At 43.6% G+C, this 22,639-nt stretch overlaps 1 protein-coding gene across 1 annotated transcript in view; it reads left to right on the top strand.

Annotated features, from left to right (window-relative positions):
• map2k5 (mitogen-activated protein kinase kinase 5) overlaps window positions 1–22,639 on the top strand; it is a 92,010-nt gene that overhangs the window by 9,758 nt on the left and 59,613 nt on the right. Inside the window, exons 4-8 of the mRNA XM_080730793.1 lie at window positions 7,477–7,546; window positions 8,833–8,873; window positions 10,199–10,266; window positions 10,392–10,440; window positions 12,961–13,025. Coding sequence (XP_080586919.1) covers window positions 7,477–7,546; window positions 8,833–8,873; window positions 10,199–10,266; window positions 10,392–10,440; window positions 12,961–13,025 — 293 coding nt within the window. The remainder of the gene's footprint in view (window positions 1–7,476; window positions 7,547–8,832; window positions 8,874–10,198; window positions 10,267–10,391; window positions 10,441–12,960; window positions 13,026–22,639) is intronic.

The following is a 22,639-nucleotide window of genomic DNA, read 5'->3' as shown; positions in this document are numbered from 1 at the left end:
GGGGATATTTTCTCCTCTCCACTCCCGTAGCAGGGCTTGAAGATCGGTTGGTGGTCGACTGGACCGGCCGACGGCGCTGCATCTTGTCCAGTAGGTGATTGTGTTGTTTGTAACCTCGCCTCACCAGGCTTTCTATACGTGTGTTTGTAGTGGGCTGAGGATCTGTTCCAACTGGGTGTCGGTGCTGGGCTCTGGGTACAAGGATTCACTGCGGGCCCCCCGTGAATTTTCTACATAGGGGGATTTCAAAAATAGATATATACAAGCTCACAGCATGGCACCGAGTGTCGCGCTGCAAGCTTGTAGATCTGCTATTTTTCAATAGCAAAAGTATAAAATAATGAAGCCCCTTCCACCTTGGGCCCTAGTAACTCAGACTCAGTCCCACTTTTCCCTTGTGACGCCCTGCTCTGATCTTGCTGTCTGGCTGGGACATAATATTTTGTCGTGGAGACTTTGGGGGGTATGGAGCTGTGTGTTGTGTGGCAGTTCATGGCTTTCCAATTGAACATTTTACTGGATTTTGTTTGATTTGTGCAGAATGGTCTCAGATGCAGCTGCTCCGTGTATGTTGTCGCTTCTGCCAGCGTGCACCAGTGCACCAGGCATGTACACACTAGGCCTGGGGCGGTATCGACATTTTGTTACCGCGATTACCGTCTTCCCATTTACCGCCGGTACTGCGGTAATTACCGCACCCCCGTATCTATTAATTAAGGTTCGGCGATAAGCCAAAATATTGCAATCATCCTCCCAAAAGTCGCCTCTCCACAGCCTGACTGCCCGAGTTATTCTCCGTACAGCACAGCGGGTATGGCTTTGAAAGGAGCAGATCTACAAGCTCACAACACATCGCATCCGCGACGCGTTCTGAGCTTTTAGATATGCACTGTCGGGTTACCATAGGAACGTAGGCTAGCTACTTAGCTTTTCAGACACAAACAGCTGTGTGAACAAACCAGAAGAGGACGGGTAGTCAGATCGTGTACAGTGATTCTGTAAACTCACGTCACGTCTCAACTCTCAAATCGCAGTGATTGAGTGCTGCTATATACAGGTTTTAGTTACAAGACTTGACAGAAAAGGTTATAAAATCTCCGACGCGCCGACAGACGGGGCACAACGTGCGACGTGGTGGAAAAAGTAAAATAGTTTCATTTTCGGTTTTAGTCCACGCGGCCCGCGCTCCGCCAGTAATCCGTATGAATAAAAAAAGATATGCCACAACACAAGGTATGTATTAACATCCTTGTGTCGTGTGGATTACAGAGAAAGTTTACGCTGCTCTGTACTCCTCTACGCAGGCTGCCCTGTGTAGGTCTGACTGTCTGTGTCTCTGAGACTGAGAGTGAGAGTGACGTATGTGGCTTCCAAACTGTGGTACACGGCCCAGAGCAGAGCGGCATGGAGCGCATGCGGTCCTCGCTTCTCCCCTGTTTTAAAACTCGCTGGTTTTCCAATAAAAAATAGATTTTTTTTGTCTTTTTTTACCGCGGTAAGCACACTGACACCGCGGTAGACCTCGGTTTACCGCGGTACGGCGGTACGGCGGTTACCGTGTCCAACCCTAGTACACACATAGGCATCAAAGGGGGCTTGAGCCCCTGCCCCTGAGGGCTGCATTCAAGAGAATTGTCCACCAAAAGGCCCCTTTAGAAATGTCAGCCCCTGCCTCTCTAAATATTCTCTGCACATCCCTGCCCCACATCCCTCTACATGCGTGTGCCAAGTGTGCCGCTGATTGCACTCTGCGGGCTGCGCTCTGCCACGCTAAATGCATTCACTGTGGTTTATTGAGAGTTTTATTCATTTTTATTGAGATTTATACATTACCAGTAAGACTCCCTAATCGGGAGATAAGCGACCGTAGGTGGCTTATCTCCACAAATAGGGCAAAAATGTGTTTTTCCAAAATCTTCCTGATCCATGTTGATGACATGAGTGTAGACATGCTGTGTAGTGATATTCGTGATTTTAGGGCAAAAACTGTAGGAGCAGTGTCCAAAAATGTGTTTTAAAAATCGGCCTGAAGGTGGCGCTAGAATAGGGCCATGTGAGAAATGAGGGGTGGGGTATCCGCGTTGCCTTGGCGGACGAATAGGTACCGGCCCCGGCTCTCCCGGACGCTCCTAGCCCGAGTTACGGCATTTTATGTGCGCTGCAGTGGCAGGGGGTCCTCCACTGGGGGCGCCACCACTTTTGCATCCGTTCTGGAGCACCAGGAGTCGGTGGTCCCCGGGAATTCCCCGTGAGCAGCCCCGTTGGGGTGGTCATTTGGTCATTTTTGCACATTTGGTCATTTTTTACACTTGGGGGTCCCCCAGGGACCTGGGGGTCCCTGGGGCTCCGGGGGTCCTTGGACGTTGTAGTTTGGCAGTCAAGGAGTGTGTGTGCAAAATGTGGCATGGATCGGGTCAACGGGTGCGGAGATATAAGCAGGGAAAAAGTGTGACGTGTGACGTGTGAGCACATTTGGTCATTTTTTACATCTGGGGGTCCCCCAGGGACCTGGGGGTCCCTGGGGCTCCGGGGGTCCTTGGAGGTTGTAGTTTGGCAGTCAAGGAGTGTGTGTGCAAAATTTGGCATGGATGGGGGCAACGGTTGTGGAGATATGAGCAGGGCAAAAGTGTGACGGACTGACTGACTCACTCACAGACAGCCTGTGGAGGTTTTGGTAGTAAATGCGACCTACGGTCGCAATTACACTCTTGTTTTCACTTTGATGAGTGATATTCATCAAAGGTCCAAATACATATTGACCAAGGGTCTTCAACAGGGGTTCCGGGACCCCTAGGGGGGCCTCAGAGTTACTACAGGGGGTCCTCCAAATCTTTGTTTGATAGAAACTTTGGTTTTCCTTTTTACTGTAGATTAACCACTTGAACCCTAGCGTCCAAATTCTGAGAACTTTAGCCAAAAATAGCAGATTGGCTATTTTCAGCAAGAGGTTTGGTGTAGAGGGGAAAAAGAGCAGACTAAGTACAGAGTGAAAGGTCCAGTTAATAAACTATTGATGGTTCAAGTGGTTAAATATCTGAAAACACAAATAGACATGAATCCAAAATACACTGATGATTGTGCTGTCAAACAATGAAACTATATGGAATCTTTGGAAAGGTTGTGGGGGTCCCTACTTCATCTCTCTCTCTCTCAACTAAGGGGTCCTCGGCCTGAAAACGTTGAAGACCCCTGATATTGACAAAAGGGTACATTTTCTTAGATTTGTACACTCTCTGTCTCAGAGTTACACATTGATAAATCAACACAGATGTTACAGATGTTACTGTGTCAGAAAACCAAGTTCTATTCACCTTTGTTGTTATTTAAGGGATCTGCTCCAATAGGTGTGAAACGACAAAATGCACATCAAGGGTACATCCTGTACCCTGTTTATGATTTTTTTTACGTGAAATGCAAATTGCAAACTAGTTTAGCCGGCAGAAATAAAGAATATGCACACTCAAAACATAAACGTTTTAGCATCCACAAAGAACGCAGTGCTTCGTCCACACATTTTGAATGGCATTCGTACACTGAATCTTTTGGCAAACAAATCCTGCAGTCCCATAGCGCTTTTCCGCCCCTCCAGGGACAATCTGGTGTGCTAAAATCAGCTGATCAACAAAAAAATGCCATGTCCACTGGAACATAATTTACACAAGCAGCCCGCATTAAGTGTGGCATGCAAGGGTTATGCATCGCAGCAGTCATTTGCATTGGTATTCAAAGGACTTTTTCTGGGTTTGCTGTGGTTGCCTTTTGGCCTCCGCTGAGACCGCGGCAGGTTTTTGCCTGGGTGTCGTTAATTCCAGATGAGTGGACAGCCATTATTTGAAATTAATAGGAATTAAGAGCAACTAGCATGTTGGGTGAAAAACAGGGCAATCCATTTAAGCTCTCTCGTGGTAACTAACATTCTCTCTCTTTGTGTTTGTGTGTGCAGCCTAATCCATTGATAAAGCACACATATTATTATGAGTGCTATCACCTTGCAAAATGAAATTAATTCTCAACGTTAATAACGCCTACATTATGTAACACTGGTGACGTGGTCTACGCACAGGGCTTTTATTGGGCTGAGCATTCCACTATGCTGCTGTGAGACAGTCTTCCAGGCATCTCTATTTCAATGTTTGACACCTTGAAAGACAGCTGCTTCTGTTGAAAGTTAAAAACTCCCCTCTGTGACTTCATCACTGGTTCCCAAACAATCAGGACCCCCTTTATGGGTTGTGAGTACGTTTACTACAATACTAATATGAACGCACGCACGCACGCACGCACGCACGCACGCACGCACACGCACACGCACACGCACACACACACACAAAGTATGTTTGTTTGTGTGTATTGTGTAATAATAACGACACACAGTATGTGTATGTTTTTATTATTATTGTGTGTGTTTGTAAAAGATTCCATATGCTTTTTTTAATAGGGCTTTAGTGCTTAATTCATAATGTATATTTGGAGGTAGCGCCCCTCATTCCTCTACTTTTCAGGTAGCTCTCCATGGTAAGTGTTGTAAAGTGTCTGTTGCTGAAAATCTGCTGTTGAATGGGCGGTGGGAACACTGTCGTGTTGGGTCGCAAGTTGTAGGGTAGCGTCCAAAGCCGACCGAGCAAGCTTGGTTGGCTCGTTTCGACCGTCTGATGGCAGCGGTAGGCGGTAGGGCTGTCACAAATTACAATTATTACATAATCTTCTAATCGCAATTATGTGAATTTGTAATGTAATTATGTTCATAATCGTTCCCATGTTGGAAAATGTTCATATATTCAAAAAAAAAAGGCAAAATAGTGGAAATAGCAGATCGGTTATTTCCACTATCAATGTTCTTTTTAAAGTGTAGAGTTGTCAAATATGTCCTTAATTTCTTTGTATATTTAGGTCATGTGTCATATCTGCCATGTGCAACTTCAAAGCCTACAAGCCAAACAGAAATGTAATTGTCAACGACAAAATCACAATTAAATCGTTAATCGCAATTATTTGAGTGACAATTTATCGTCATGTAAAATGTCATAATCATGACAGCCTTAAACAAGCCAAAGCAACATAGAAGCCTTCTGTCGGTGTCAGCTCTCAGGTGCATTCAACTTCTTCCAACCGACTTATCTCCCGACTTCATTCAACTGCCAGTCTGTAGCAGTCTGTTTGGTGGAGAGCTACCTTTTTACTCCCATTTGCCCCTAAGTCTGCTAATGATGATGAGACCAACTCGCCTCCTCTCTCTTCTCCTCCTCCTCCTCCTCCTCTTACACTTGTCCCTTAAGGCTGAGCGATGGTATTTTTGTGATCGAGAACGCCGTTTAGTTATTGGCCAACAAAGGGGAATGTCTTTTAATACAACAACTACAGATTAGGTGGTAATTGTAGCCTTAATCAATAAGCCAGCTGAGCGGAAAATTAAAGGTATGTGAATCACCCCCGCCCCCCTCACCCCCCCAAGCCTATACACAGTTACACACAAGCACGCACTTCTTTGGTGTGAGACCTATTGTTCATATGTGGCCTGGTGAGAACGCTGGAGGGTAGAAACAGAGGGCCAGGAGCGAGCATGGACCTGACAGTGATAAATAGGCCTTTTAATAACAGCTGTGCCACTTGGGTAGCCATTCTGATCCATTCCCATCCAAGCTGGCCCCATCATCCCCCCCTTCACAATGAGAGAGCAATTCTATAATTTTACATATATATGGTCATGTTAAACATCCCCAAAAACATAATCTGTATATCTTCATCATAATACTGTGCTCATAATTAAGCTGACACAGGTTTTCCTCTCTGCATGTAATATCCATCTATTTGACTGTAGTTGGAATGGGAGTCATTGTCAGGGTTAATGAATGAATGAATGAATGAATTGTATTTGTATAGTGCTTTTCCAAACATAGTTACAAAGTGCTTTACAGACATATTAAAACAAGAGCAAACATTAGTAAACTAAAACAAATCAGAATGAAATAAACGAGAAATTAAAACACATTTAAAACATTTGAGACACCATACCCTTAGGAAAAAAACTTAACATAGAGATGATTTGAAAGAGGGCAATGACTCTGCTAGCCTAAGGTCTAAGGGCAAGGCGTTCCATAGCAGAGGTGCCCGGGCCGCAAAAGCCCGGTCCCCCCGGGTGACACAGGAGGTGGTGAGAAGTTTTAGGAGGGACTTGTCCGAGGATCTGAGGGCACGTTCAGGTTTGTAGGGTTCCAGCAATTCTGTAGGCCTCTCTGTTAATTTACAAATGTCGCCAGCCTATGAAAAGGACAGGCACACACACACACACACACACACACCATATGACAGAGGGTTTAGTTCAATGTACTGTAACATCAATTGGTATGTTGCACTGCTGGCAGCAGTGTGTGTGTGTGTGTGTGTGTGTGTGTGTGTGTGTGTGTGTGTGTGTGTGTGTGTGTGTGTGTGTGTGTGTGTGTGTGTGTGTGTGTGTGTGTGTGTGTGTGTGTGTGTGTGTGTGTGTGTGTGTGTGTGTGTGTGTGTGTGTGTGTGTGTGTGTGTGTGTGTGTGTGTGTGTGTGTGTGTGTGTGTGTGTGTGGCACGCGCACGTTTATTTCTCTGTATGTTTTTGTCTAGATACGGTGTGCATATTTATTTGAGTGTACATTCCTTGTGTGTGTGTGTTTGGTGAGCTGTTGACCTGGAGCATAAAGGGTTAATGCTACAGTGGTCCAGACCAGGCCCTCAGGGCTCTAGTCCTACCCCGCAACAGATTTCAACACAGCATGCTCTTATTTTTGGGAACAGCGTCTGACATTATTTAAAGAAACCAATCCATTTTTGTGTTGTGAATGATGTGCATTACAAGGTCAATTTCCGAAGGGTTCGTTTTTTTCCCTCTCGTTGTTCAATGTTACAAGATCACTGATGCTTACAGTTACATTTTATGCATTTATCAAAGCGTCGTCATTTTTCAAACATTTATATTTTTGTCATTATGCAGATTATAAGCTCACGACGCATCACATTGCGATGCGTTGCTGTGAGCTTGTGCGGTATTTTTGCAACTTGTTTGGCTTGTACTGTAGGCTCTGAAGTTGCACATGGCAGATATGACACATAACCTAAATATAGAAAGAAATTACATACATATTTGACAACTTTATACTTGAAAAAGAACATTGATAGTGGAAATAGCCGATCTACAAGCAATTGTGACAGCCCTATTTGTGACACTGTCATACATGTGTAAAACATGCCATTCATTTATAAAAAGATGAAATATGGATATGAGGGTTCTGCATGAAGGCGTCAACATGTTGTTATGCAGAGTTCTGGTAGAGTCTGTGTACTAATGGCTGTGACCTTTGTTAACCAAGAGACACACAATGGTGTTGTACCAATAACATGTTATTTGTTTAAAAATATGCATTAGAACCACTTCAACCGGTAATTTTGCTCTCATTTTCCATCCACTCAATCCACTGTTTCTTTCTTTCTTTTTTTCTCCTCTAGTACTGCAATACGGTGAATGAACAACGCATGAATGGACTGCTGCCAGAGCCTCTCACCATATTTCCACGAGGTATGGAGAGACGTGTGTGTGCGTGTGTATGTGTGTGTGTGTGTGTGTGAGAGACTTTTGGGTGTGTTTGTATGTGTGCATGCGCACATGCATGTGTGTTTTCACCATGCGTACAAAAGGCGGACATAATGAGTGTGCTTTAATGAATTCAGCTGTGAGCGTTGTGAGCTTGCAAATCTGCTATTTTCACAATCTTCCAAATAAATGAATTATCTATAAATTCACAAAACCATAACCCAGGCACTCTGCCTATGTACTATGGCCCATCCCAGCCTTCGCTCCATAGTCTGGGAGGTGGAGATGATGTTTCCACCCCTGTCCGTGGGTCTGAGGGTTTATCTGTGGACAGATCATCCCGGACACTGTTGTACCAATCAGTATATCGTCACTGTCGGGCAGAAACCTCGCATCTCCAAGTTTTACATTTGTATGTTTTTTTTTCTTCGCAAAGTAAAGCCCTGCTTCATCATACAAGGCCGTCGCACAAAAGTAGTGAAAACAGCAGACATACAAGCACACAACGCCTCGTGGTGCGAGGCTTTGTGCGCTTGTAGATCGGCTGTTTTCACATTGATTGATTGATTGAAGACTTTATTAGAAGTTTGCATAAGAAAAGGTACAGTTTCATGACGGTACAGTTCACTGGTACAAGGTCTACTAAAAGGAGATCCTAGAAAAGACTAAGCTTATTTCCATAGGAAACCATTGAAGTATCTCATATAACATTGAAAGACAGACGGATAGAACACAGTACTATGCAGTAGATAGTCAGGAAAAAAAGGGAAAACATTTTAAAAAACAATTAAAGAAAAAGTAAAATAAAAACATACAGTAGGTAAATACAAAGAAGGGGGAGGGTAGGGCTGGGCCATGTTTGTTTTTACCCGTTTTACATGATAAATACAAAACGAACGGTTTTGGACATACAAGGTTTCCACCCGACAACGACGATATCTTAATACACATGCAGTATGTACAGTATGTGTTTTCTTTGCATTAACAGCACACATCAAAACGGACAACACACCTGGAAAGCAAAGCCCTCTCTCACTCTCGCTCTTTCTCTTCGTCTGCCTCGACCGCCCCCACCCACCCACCTCCCTCCTTGGGTCTCAAGGGCCCTACATCTCAATCACTCTCTCCTCTACAGCTAATTTCAGAGTCACCCTCATTTCATTTCTTTTCTTTTTCTTTTCTTTTTTTTTTTTTAAAGAATGATTCCTTTTTCTGCACATTTGTAAATGGCCCAGTGATGTGTTCTACAATCTAGTCAATTACTGTTTCAGCCGGCAAGACTCCAGGGATCCGGAACATACATGGCCTGAAGGTACGTATCTCAATAATTGTTTCAGCAGCCTTTACACGCACAGAGAGAGAGAGTGAGAGAGAGAGAGAGAGAGAGGAAAAAAGTTGTGGCGAATGGATTGGTAATGCTGTGTTCCACTTATTGAAATGTCAATTGAAGTCAAGGCTGTCTCTCTCTCTCTCCTCGTCTATATTTATGTATGTAGATGGCCGACTGTGGTTATAGCAATCTCTCTCTATCTCCCCCCCTCTCTTTCTCCCTCTCTCTCAGTTCATTTGGTTGTGGCAGGTAGTCATTTAAGAGCACGGTGTTATGCTCTAACCCCTACCCCCCAAAGTATTGTGATCCGTCCACACGTCTTGTCAGAGGGAAGAGAATCTGGGTTGGTTTGGACCAGACTTAAGTCAAGCAGCAGCAGATGAAGCTTTGTCACTCAGCCGTGAAATCATCATTACGGGCAGAGGGCCCCCCGATTCCATTCAGGAGTGGGCTCGTCCCCAGACCCTCCCACTTTATGTTGGGCATGTGTTACTGTTGAAACCCATTGCTAATTACAACGGGTTAAGTGGCTTGACACCTTGCTGTCTCTCCAGATGATCCATATTACGTTCTCCGTTTCAATAATAAAACGTCGCCTCCACCCAGCCCCCGCTCCCCAAATACTGAAACCACTTTATTTAATGTGTCCTCCGAGGGGCTTTGGCAACGGCGCTCTCTTAGCTTTTTTTCCCTTCTTTTTTTTAAGGTCATAGGACTGTTTAGTGAGGATGAAGAGACCTTTGGCAATCTTCCCCTGCTCTTCTTCTGTTTTAATATAAAAGTGATTGGCTGAAGGGAGTCGTCGCGATCCATTTTTAAATGAGGTCTTTCTGGGCACTAATTAAAGACAGGATCCCCGTGCCTTAGCAGACACATCACCCTGGCCCTTTGACCTCAATTAAAGAAGTTATTTCTGGAAAGAGCCCTCCTTAACAGTGGCCACCATGCCTCTCTTTTGTTCACTATCTGGGTTGACTTCTTCACTATACAATGCTCTCAAGGAGGGATTGTTTTTGTGTGTGTAGACTTATCTTTCACCTGACATTCACTCATGTACTTGCAATCTCTCTCTCTCTCTCTCTCTCTCTCTCTCTCTCTCTCTCTCTCTCTCTCTCTCTCTCTCTCCTTCCCCTGCTCTCTCTAAAAAGCCAATTAACCTCCAGGCTGAACTGAGAGTGTTGTGTTGTGTTCTTGTTCATTAGTAGGGCCTAGGCCATATGTCTGTATGTCTGTCTGTCTTTTGGCCTTTGCCACTAAGTGTGTGTGTGCTTGTGCGTGCCTGCCTGCGTGCGTGCGTGTGCCCTCAGGTGAACACCAGGCCCAACCCAGGCAACGATTGCGTTCACCCCACCCCAGACCCAATGGCCAACAACAGGTGAGCCCTGGCGCGGAGTGCGAGGAAAATGACGCCACTCTGTCTGGGGTTACACATCATGTTCATTTCACTCAGGGGAGATTACACATGTACATTTCACTCATAAAGCTTTAATTGTTTTCCAGCCTCAAGAAGTCATCGGCTGAACTGAAGAAGATCTTGACAAATGGGCAGGTGAGCTACATTCTCACGGTGGCCCCCGTGTTCTTACTTTGTACTCACCACCAGGGGTGTCACACCAAATTCTGGGCCATGGGTACAAGGATTCACTCACATTTTGTGCTTCAGCTATTGAAAAATAGCAGATATACAAGCTCGCAGCGGTGCTGCGCTGCGAGCTTGTAGATCTGTGCGGAGTCTGAATATTTCAAATCCTTCTGTGTTCCTATGTCAGTGGTGCTCAAACTTTTTCATGTGAAGGACCCCCAAAATGATATGTATTTGGCCATGGACCCCCATCTCAAAATATTTAGTTCCAGGGACCCCCCAGAAGCAAAATTCTAGTTACGACTTTTCAAAAATAGCAGATATACAAGCTCGCAGCGCGGCACTCGGTGCCGCACTGTGAGCTTGTATATCTGCTATTTTTCAATATAATTATAAGGTCCCTCCACCTTGGGCCCTAGTAACTCAGTCCCCCCCCCCCCCCTTGTGACGCCCCTGCTCACCACCTATAGGTGCTGTTGTTTATCGTGTTATTGTGCCTGGGTCGCGTGAGGTCTGTGGGTCCTCATGTCTTGGTCATCCAATGCCGCACGCACGCACACACACACACGCACACACGCACGCACGCACGCACGCACGCACACACACACACCCCAGAGTGGTGAGCGTGTCAAGGAGACAATTAAACCAGCAGCCCCGCTTGTTTCTCCTGTAACACGGTGGACTAATAGAGCTGTGTTATCTCCCTCCTCCCTTCCTACACCTGTCTCCTCTCATTCCCTCTGTGCCCCCTCCCCCAGCCATGTTAACAAATCAATTGGAATTGGGGGGGGGGGGGGCTTTAGGGGAGGGGACGTTTTAATCTCTACTGCTGCCTGTATCTTCCATTTTATTCTCTATACAAAATGATCTTTTATCTCATATCACATTAACATCATTTTAGACCTGGGACAAACTAGGGATGGGACGATATGAACATTTCATATCACAATTATTGTGACAAAAGAAATTGCGATTTACCATATAATCAACATCCATTATCCTGGAGTGGAACATTTGCCAAAAAATAAACAACATTTTTGTTGAAAACCCGGCATTCGGCATCAACTTCTCTTTTTTTTAGCCAATTTTACAATTTTTGATGGGTAAGGTAAGGCAGGTTGTCTTTGTGACCAGTCTGACCACCTGCTTGTTATTGAGACAACATCCAATGATCATGCACACGTGCTGATGTACGCAATGCATCCATATGTACGTGAATAAAAAACATCAATATTAAAGAAATGCAGCTTTAGTCCATGCATGAGGTAAAATTAGAAAATGTGTTTATTTTGTAATTTGCCGTTAACCCTACAAGGGTCGGTCAGAGTGAACCAAAGGGCTGCATACGGCCCCCGGGCCGCACAATGCCCAGGTCTGGTAGAGCCTTCGCCCTACTCCTCCCGCCCAACACTCTCTGCTGACAGGTGCCGCCCCAACCCGTAGGAGTATATGTGGTCTGGTGACAAATATCACCCTCCCCACCCGGCTTCACTACCCCCGAACCCCCAGACTGAGTGGTGGGCAGGTACTTTAACTCTGAGCCACCCGGGCATCGAAAATAATCTTTCTTTGAATAAGGAAATGACTTGGCTCTTTCAGCCTTCACGTATTAATGCCCTTATCCTTGCAACTCTTAAGACCGAGCACTTTAAGAGACCAGCCTGTGAAGAAAAGACAAGGCCGCAAAGCAGGGATTCTGATGAATTGATGTCACCATGCTTAGAATTACACTAGGATGGGTTGATTAACCTCTTCTTACCCCAATCTTAAGACTTTAACTAGTCTTATTAATGCTCTGTGCTAATTTCATCATTGGTATTTGAAGCATTTCCCTCAAGTGGACAGACCTTTTTTTATTTTTACGCATTTTTGTTTTAATGTAGTTGTTTTTTAATAAATCTGATCGATTAATGGTGCATAGACTACCAATGTGGAGAACGGGGTGTAGAGATGCGGGAGCTTCACGTCAGCTGGGGCCACGTTATATTACCCCCTTCTGACACCTTTTATCAAAGTGGAATTGAACAACGACAGCAAACAAATCGTCATTAAACTCTACATCACTCACCTCCCCTCATCCCCAGCACAATGTCCTTTTATAAATTGGACAGCGAATGCCGTATTGATCTGATCTCCCCTCTCCCTGCTTCTCTCTCTCCCTCTGTGTCTGAACTTGGAATGACCTGAGCGCTTGTCTTGTTTATGGCCTCCAGTAACATTTTGTGCTCTCTTCTCTCTCTCTCTCTCTCTCTCTCTCTCTCTCTCTCTCTCTCTCTCTCTCTCTCTCTCTGTGGCTTGCTCTGTTGCTCGCTCTCTCTCTCTCCTCCACCCCTCTCTCTCACTCACTCACTCACTCATATGCACACACCTGGGTAGTTCAACATAACCTCCATTGATTGCCTCGCAACCTTTGGCATGTGTCTTTTCTGCCCAGCCAAAGGCAGGTGTCACATTGTTACATGCCTGTTTGTCTTTGTTGCTCTTTAGATAAATGCCCAAGACATCCACTACGAAGAGCAACTTGGTCACGGAAACGGAGGAACTGTCTACAAGTAAGTGTACAGTGCACTTATCAGGGATGGGCATTGTCAGGATTCCTTTTTGACACAATACTACAATCAATACTGCTCATCAATATCGATAATCATCAGTACTCTATCATTTGTTGAGAAAAAGGACATCTAAAAATGGTTATTTTCATTACTACCCCCAGTTATTTTATGCTTTCTGTGTCTATGCCTTCTGTGTCTGTGTGCCTGGTTGCACCTTGATTACAATAGACCTAAGAAGATTAGATACCAAAGAACTAAATGGTAAATGGTGCATTTATATAGCGCCTTTATACAAGGCGCTTTACAATGTGCATTACATACACCCATTCACACACACATTCATACACCAATGGCAGTGGAAACCATGCAAGGCACCAACCAGCTCACCGGCAACTAGGGGTTCAGAGTCTTGCTCAAGGACACTTCGACATGTAGACAGGAGGAGCTGACCCATGGATCATTGGACAACCTGCTCTATCTCCTGCGCTACAGCTGCCCTAGTAATAGTTATTGAGCTTCCCAGAAGAAAACACTGTTTAGAAATAGGATTAACTGTTTTTTAGTTGGGCCTACCTCCAAAACATTTTCTTAAAAAATAAAATCTTGAAATAAATAAACAGGCTAACTTGCCATCTCAAAGTATATCAGCTTATATCTACGGACTCAATTTCATCCATATATTTCCAGGGGTGCCCAAAAGGTAGATCGTGATCTACCAGTAGATCACCAAGGGTGTGCAGGTAGACCACATGACATGCCTCTAAAAATATATAATTAAAATATAAAAAGAATATGTCAATATGACATCAAGAAGGGCCTGTCAGCTCCCTTCATGGCTTCTAAAGTAGGCAAACCTCCAATGCAATACTTTGTTCAAGAGTCAGTAGCATTACAAAGAACCCCAAAACCTACCACTTCCATTCAGAATGGGATGAAGACATTTCCCCCAGTATTTCCCATTTATTTCCCCCTTACAGTAAGCTTGTTGGTCTAAAATGTAACGCCAGTGCTGCTATTTCAAAGCCCCCCTCAGGCCCTCAACTAAAACATTGTGGATGGGTAGATCTTGTTGAGCTAGTCATTTTAAAAGTAGATCTCACGTCAAATAAGTGTGGGCACCCCTGATTTAGACCATAGACTGTAATAAATATAAATCCATTGGTTTCTATGCTGCGAAAATGAAGCATGTTGTATGGGTGTTGCCATCATTGTTTTAATGGGTACCATTAAATGCTATTGGCTGCCAACGGTCACGTGCAACCACAGGGATACTTGGGTAAATGTGTTGAGCCTGCCGAGCACACGAAGAAGAATCATCACAAGCCTATGATCACAAGCCCCTCCTACAGCATACCCTGCTATAACATCAATTATAACATAAATTGGACCATATTTTCACAAAACACATATCATGGTGATTGAAACGAGGCTTTAAATTAGTGACAGGAACCATAAAGTATTTATGACAGTGTTTATTAAGGTAAGAAAATCAAATGTAAAAGTTCGGGGGAAATTAATGGAATCCTATGGAGATCATGTTGCTTCTGGTACCAGAACAGCTCAACTAGCAGCCAATCATAGGAACTTTTAGTTCCGTGTTTGCTTCATTTTAAATCCGGACAACTGGCCCCCTGATTTAGACCCATCACTTTGATGATGCATTACATTTTATTTTTGATCAACTGTTTTTCGCCATTATGTGCTATGTTTGTGGCTATTACACCAACAAGAAACCCAGCAGTTGTGCTAGCCAATTACAACTTGATCTTCCCTCCGGCTCCATTTTCAACACACCTGTGCCTCCGGCTTATGGGATCTGTACTACTAACTAGATGATTACAATGCTCCTATCCCTCCGGCATATGGGATGTAGATGATCAACTTATATTGTAACTTGCACCTTTGCGTCATAGAATTAGAAGCTACAACCAAAGTCAGAGAAGCTGAAAAGGAGAAAGCTTTGTTAGTGATAAATGCACAGTTTGTGATCTTGTCTTCTAATGCAGTGGGTTTCAATCTTTTGCATATCAAGGTCCATCCATTATGTATTCGGCATTTGAGCCGTGGACCACCATTTGTTGAGATTAAGCCTCTCAGACCCAAAACTTCGAATATTTTGTTGTTGTTGGAAAATATTGTTTCCACAATTCCATGCTGTATTGATGTGACACCATAAGAGAGATAACAGGCGAACATCAAAATAACAATTCTTCCACATTCTCTAATTGTGTAGACTTGTAAATTAAAGTTATACCATGTAACTTTTTTTATAAAACAAATCTTAAAATTGTCCTAACTTTTAAATCGCTAAAGTTTTAGAACCCCCACTCCGTTATTTTCAGCTTCTAAAGCCTTCTCTTTATATGTTTTCTATGATCCCTACCGGGGACCGGTTTTCGCGGAAAAATTGCGTCATCACACTACCGGCCAATCACAGCGCATCTTGAAGTGGGGTCGCTATGGCGGCCATATTTGTAGTCGCCCGTGTGTCTCCACTCAAAAGGTAATCTAACCCTACCAGGAAGGGTGAAGTAGTCCGTTTCTCCGGAATGCCTGAACGCACAGGAACCAGGGACCCCTCTAAAGATAGCTCTCGGCGTTGTGGAGGCAGACGCGGGGGTGTGAAGGTACGAAAAACGGCCGAAAGACCGCGGTTTGCTATAGGGCTACTGACCACTAGTTGAGCATCTTACACAGTATAGCTTTAAGTAATGCAGATGATCATTATTTTGGTCACAATAATCGTGATTCGTGTCATGACATTTTCGTATCGTCCCATTCCTAATAGAGATGCTGAAGTGGTGGCACTGTGCAAGGCGATGCACTGACAGTTTTTGGAGCTGTGTGAAGCACAGGCTCCCTATACGTGGCCGTGTGGGTCTGTGTGTCTGTGTGTGTGTCTGTCTGTGTGTATGTAGCCTGAACTTCCTAAACTTCGGCACGCCACTAGTCCCACAGTTTTGCAACCACACACTCGGGCCATATGTCAAATCGACCGGCTTACTCGGGAATCGTGGGCTATTACTTTTCTAAGAGAAAGGTTCTATAGTTTAATTGATATTAATTTATTAGTGAATTAATTTTCCCCATTGACTTATAATGGGAATTGCAAAAACTCACATTCAATTATTTGTCTCTCGCAAACCATAGGGGCTAGAGTTTCAAGACTTGGAGAGGAGGTTCATAATGATTTCAAGGATTAAATAAAAAATAATTGTGTCATTTGGCCGCATGGTGGCGCCATAACACCCCACTTTACGTTTTGGCCTGTAACTCTTGAACCGTAGGTCGGACAATTAAAAATATTTTTTCCCTGGATTCCTTGGGTCATGACGCATCTCCCCATATAGGCCACGCCCATTTGCGCCATGATAGATTTTCCGCCATCTTGAATTTTCTCCAAAACACACTTTTTGCTCCTTTTCCTACATATTTTCTTCAAATGTCACAAAAATCGGTACACATGATCCACACACACACACACACACACACACACACACACACACACACACACACACACACACACACACACACACACAGCTCCACTTCACACGGGTGTGATTTTTAAACTGATGCTATGAGATGTTTTAACTGTTCAGACTTGTATATTTTGTTCACTTTTTGCATGGTTCCACTGTGCAGGGATGGTCGCGTGTTCTCCCCCCCCCCCCCCTTCCCCCTCCCGGGTCCATATATCTCCTGTGGTTGGCTGTTGACAATCCATCAGGCCAGTTTTGTCTCCAGGCCTTTATTTATTTATTTATTCTGATCTGAAGGTTGCCAACATATGTGATATCGATTTGGGGCTGTAAGGTATGGGGACAATTGGCTTAATCGGCGTACAGTACCACACATTACCTGTTGCAATATAGAGAGAAGACGGATTCCCTCATCTCTGGCTAGACTGATGTATTGCTACCCTGCTAATGTTATGACAAGGGTGGCATTTGGGTTGCTGCTTTTTTTTATCCCCCCTATTCCCCACCCAATGTTGTCCTCCCTCCATCAATTCACTACGTATTGAACTGTTTTATTGAGATTGAAGTATTGATCACTGCTCAGTCCTAACCTTGACTTGACAGAGTGGTCTGTCGGTCTGTCTGCTTTGGCAGGAGCCCCAGTAAATTTCCTCTCCCAACAAATCCACTTTTATTCTTGTGTAAGGGCACTCTTTTTCTGTTTACCTCCCCCTATTCTTTCTTTTTAATTTACGGCCTTTTACTGTTCCATCACGATGAGGTGGTTTCATTAACAGCCCAGCTCTCATACTAGTTGGAGAAAGTGATTGCCGATCAGATAGGCACTAGAAATTGTTCCACTGCACTGGGGAAGGCCAATATTGCAAGACCAACAACTTCTCAGTCAATTGAGCTCAGCAGAAAATCCATACGCTTTGGCTTTGAATCTTTTATGGTTGGGAGAAGAGGGTAAGAAAACTTGCTGAAATGTGTTTTTTTTTCTTCTTCTTTTGTCATAGCCAGTTGTACAGTGTTTTGGACATACAAGGTTTTCAACCGACAGCAACAATATAGCCTACTGTTTATATAGTGTGTGTGTGTGTGTGTGTGTGTGTGTGTGTGTGTGTGTGTGTGTGTGTGTGTGTGTGTGTGTGTGTGTGTGTGTGTGTGTGTGTGTGTGTGTGTGTGTGTGTGTGTGTGTGTGTGTGTGTGTGTGTGTGTGTGTGTGTACATACACGCACTGTATATACACAGTATATTGCTTTTGTCCAAAATTGTTTCTTGGATCCAATGTAGTTATTAAAATAGCCGGCAGTTTTCACCAGCTATACAGATATACACTCTTATCGCATCGCCACTGACACTACTGTCTTGAGAGAACAAACTGGATCTAACCAGGAGGACTGGAAAATATGATAAACTGATAAACGGCATCAGAGTTTGTACAGTAGTTTGATAAACAGAATCCTTACAGGTCCACAGTTGTCTGCTTCCTTAAAGAGGTGGTGCCATAGTTTTGTACTTTTTCTGTTTTGTATGTGTCTATGAAGTTAACTTTACTCTAATAGACCTCAGGGTGGGGTTATAATGTGAAAATCTGCCTTCCCTGTGTATTGTTGGTTACTTCCTGAAAGCTGAAAGCCTCTGAGTCAAAAGGCCCAACTGAAGAACACTGAGTTAATGACATCATATAATCATCCCCTCCCCTTTTACCATACACCCAACACTGTGGGTGTGGCTAACTTCAGCTGGGTCACCACCCAACTGACAACCAGGCATACTTAATGAACTGGTGGGTGTGGCCACATAAAAACCTAATTTTAACACTTTCTGTACGCTTTGGAAGAAATCTTCCTCCTAGTATAATCATAACACCTGATCATCATGTTTTAGGGGGAAAAGAAATCATTGCACCGCATCTTTATAGAGTACATGACAAATACCAGTGTCATCTTCAGCAGTGAAAGGATTACTTCTAGTCTTTATACTTATTGACAAGTTTGTCAGAAATGAAAGTGCTTTTGGAGGTGCTCTCTCTTAGAGGTCTCTCAACGTACCATTCCAATTTGGGGTTGATTGGATGTTGCATTCATGATCTATATATGGTGATCTTTAAAAAAATACATATAAAGAAAAGAAAATCTCTATAATACAGCCATTAAGTGTGTAATAAACCATTTAAGACCCCTGGTCCGTCCACCCACCCTGGAGACCCCCGGGGCACCAGTCCCCGGCCGGCTACTATTTCCATCCAGCTGGACATTGTATACACTTGTGTATACAATGTCTACTAAATGATACCCAGAGAGGACAGACCTCCAGACCCCTCTAGTGGCTTGTCTTTTCCCTGCTCACGCACGTTTCTCACCTTTCTCCACCCCTAACCATTATGTAACACAATGCATCATGGGAAGCGGCTCATCGGTTTGGAAAATAAAGTGGGCTGGTGTTGCAGAGCTATTGAGGTCCATTTGAAATATTTGGGATGGAGGTGTTTCCCTGGCCTACTGGCTACATGGATGGAAAGTTTAATGCTGATTGTACATGGGGTTTCTGAGATTAGACATACAGACGGGTAATAGATAGGGCTGTAACAATATAGTAACTGAATCGAAAATGTTATTTTAATTTGCAATAGGGGTCGACCGATATGGGATTTTCATGTTCGATTTCTATATTGATAAGTCGTGATCAAAGAGGCCGATAACCGATATTATGAACCGATATGCATTTTAACTTCTTCAGTGCCATATTTAAAGTGGGACCTCTTATATTGCCGGTTCGCCAACAAAGGGTTTGTCAAAAAATAGTGTGCACGCTGGTGCACACATTCGTGCACAGATCATGCACTATGCATGTGCATGCTTTTCACAGCTTTCAAACAAAAAAATCCGCTTGGAAATCCGTTCAGGCATTCAGGAGAAGGCAGCCCTTATGTTTTCTTCAAATGTAAACAAACATGGCTGCCATGTTTGAAAGATGGGGTTGGTATGGGGGTTAAACATGCAATTTCGCGATCGCGATCATGCCTAGTACACTGTTGGAGGTCCAAATTTTATTTATTTTTTTCAATTTTTTTTTTTTTTTTTCAAAAATCTTTTTTTTTTTTTTTATTATTATTATTTTTTTAAAGACGTCCAGAAGACGTCTGGCAGGGAGGTCCATAGTTAAAAAGACGTTTTTATTATAGAAAACGTCTTTTTTGGCAGGGTATGAGTTAAGTTAAAAAAAAAATATATATCCCCCAATTTGAAATAGTGGTTAATTAATTTATATATCCCAATCCCATCCTAATTGTCTAGACTAGAGGCTCACATCTAGTCGCCACATACTAGAATAGCGTAAAAAAACGTATTCCGCAGCAGGAAATCGGTGAAAATCAGTAACCAAGATGCAAAAAATACAAAAATAATACAAAAATATATCTACTTTTTTTTTCAACTTTCTTTTTCCAATATCGATATTTTGCGATATTAACACAGCGGGTGCCCAGAATTATTCAACTTTTAATTTGCTGGTGCCCATGGCAACCCGCCATTTTACCTACCTTTGAAGTACTGGCGAGAAAAGTAATCCAAGTAAATGTAATCCAAGCATGTCCTGTTTATTTCGCGAAAATCTTTTCTTTCAGTCAGGACCGTTTTTTATCAATTCTAAGCCACAGCGTTTGTGTTAAGGCCGGTAGAAGAGGCCGCCGTTTTGAGAAAAAAAGAAAAAAGGAAAAGAATCCGGAGAAAACAGCATTTTTGTGCAGCCGCTAAACAGGAAGTCAACGAGACAGACAGCACGTCCGGGTGACGTAATTTCGCGCTGCATGTTGGGAAATGGAGTTTGTTTCATCACCACGGTAGCCAAGTACAGTAGCTACAGTACAGTATAGTTTACTGTACAACACGTCAACGCGTCGTTGGGCACTCGTAAACATCAAAGAGATTGGCGCGTGGGCACCACGTGGGCGTTTAATGTGTTAATATGTTATGAATATCGACTTCGATTATCACCCGTTTCGATAATCGGTCGATCCCTAATTTGCAATGATCTACTATGTCGTTTGCAAAACTAAAATATCTTACCGTTTTGGCTTTGTATCGTTTTAAAATGCGGTAATATGTATCGAATCGTTTTGCAATACAAATAATAAAAGTATTTGTGCCTTGTATTTAGCAAAGGGAAATGAGAAAGAGGGGTCTAATTACCTTTCCATTCCATATGGCTACTCTTGGTCTATCGATAAATGTGTGTAATCTCTGTGTTCATGTCAAGGTGGGTTTGTCCATATGTGTTGAAATATAATGTCCATGTATTTGCTAGAGAATCACAGCATTTACTTCCATAATGATAGACTTTTTACACGTTTTACACAGATTTAATTTCTTTGCTAAATAGTTACTATATATATCGAATCGTATCATATCGCCATGAATGAACCAATATTGTCCATGTATCGTATCGTTAACCATGTATTGTGATGCCTATCGCATCACTGTTAAAATGTATTGTTACACCCCTAGTAATAGATGAAGACTTTTTGGAGTTGTAGTCACCTTCTAGATCTGGTCTTCACACATAACAAGATTTAACCCATTAAGACCTGAAAGAATATCTAAAAAGTTATTCTAAATCTTAATGGTTTTCTAAAAAACGTATGTTTCTTTATCTGTGGTAAGTTCTTAATGTCAAGGACCCTTAGAATTATATGTATCTGACCGTGGACCCCCAATCTCAAAATATTTTGTTCCAGGGACCCCCCCCCCCCCCCCCCCCCCCCCCGACACAAAGATTTGAGTTAAAGAAAATGGCCCTAAAAGATTTGCAAAAATGTTCACGGTTTAAAAAAAATAGCAAATCTACAATCTCATAGTGCGGCACTGGCACCGCACTATGAGCTTGTATATCTGCTATTTTTGAATAGCCAAAGTATAACAAATAATGGTTAAAGTGGTTACGTGACACAGATGCGTTCCCGGTATTAATAAGTATTAAGTAAGCTTTAAGAATAATGTTGTCTCCAGCAACTAGTTATGCTAGTGGTCCCAACATAGCAGAAGAAGCCTGAACCGGCAGGATTTAGAGTTTAGGTTACACAAGCCATACCATGTGTCTGTTTGGTCCAATGTAACCATTACTTTCACTCAAACTAATGTAAACTAGTGATACACTTGTATATTAAGTGTATCACTAGTGCTCTAGCTGCTCCTCATTTAATATGCATTTATATGTGCTAAACATTACTTTTGCACACAGACAATTGGACTGCGATGTGAGACTTGTTCTTTTAGGTTATTCCCTGCAGGCTGTATGGCTTATAGGCCATGTGTTTGTACAGATATTATATACTGTATATGAAGGAAAACAGACGTCTGCTTTGGCAGGGAAAAAATGGGGACATGTCGATTGCTACCCTCCCGGCAATATTTTCCCTGCGTCCTACATCACCTCTAGTCTAAATAGTTTTTGGTTAATGTAAAACACAAGGCACTTTGACCATCAAACATGCACAGAGGGTTTTTACACCCTTCGTTCCCCACTCAGCAAGGCACCTTGGGTATTACTCTAAATTGCTTTCTTTAAAAAAGAAAAAAGAAAAAAAAAGGTAATTCAGTCAGCTCCTCTGTTGGGCTTTCTGTCCTGTTCCACTGTTATTATATGTCAGAGTATGAAGAGTTGATAACCCAATGACATATATATGCACACAAATGCATAGCTTGTGGAACACACACACACGCACGCACGCACGCACGCACGCACGCACGCACGCACGCGCGCACGCGCGCACACACCACACGTGTCTCCCTTTCTCACTTAAATACAAACACTGCACTTGCAAGGACACAATGGTTGAGAGACAGCCGCTGGCCGCCGCGTCCACGTCCATGGACGCGACCGTGGACGCGTCCATGGACGCGGACGCGAAAAAAACGTCCGTGGACGCGAGGCCGCGTCCACGGACGCAAACGGCCGGCCGTCCCGGCCGTGGACGCGACCGTGGACGCGGCCGTGGACGCAGACGGCCGGGGACGCGGCCGTGGACGCGGCCGTGGACGAGGCCGCGGCCGTGGACGCAAACGGCCGGCCGTGGACGCAAACGGCCGGCCGTGGACGGGTCCATGGACGAGGTCGCGAAAAAAAGGCAGCGAAAAAGAAAAAAAAAGGTGT

Source organism: Nannobrachium achirus, assembly GCF_963921795.1.
Source record: "Nannobrachium achirus genome assembly, chromosome: 7".
Lineage (NCBI taxonomy): Eukaryota > Metazoa > Chordata > Actinopteri > Myctophiformes > Myctophidae > Nannobrachium > Nannobrachium achirus.
Note: the sequence above shows the minus strand (reverse complement) of the source record. Positions and strands in the feature narration are given on the sequence as shown.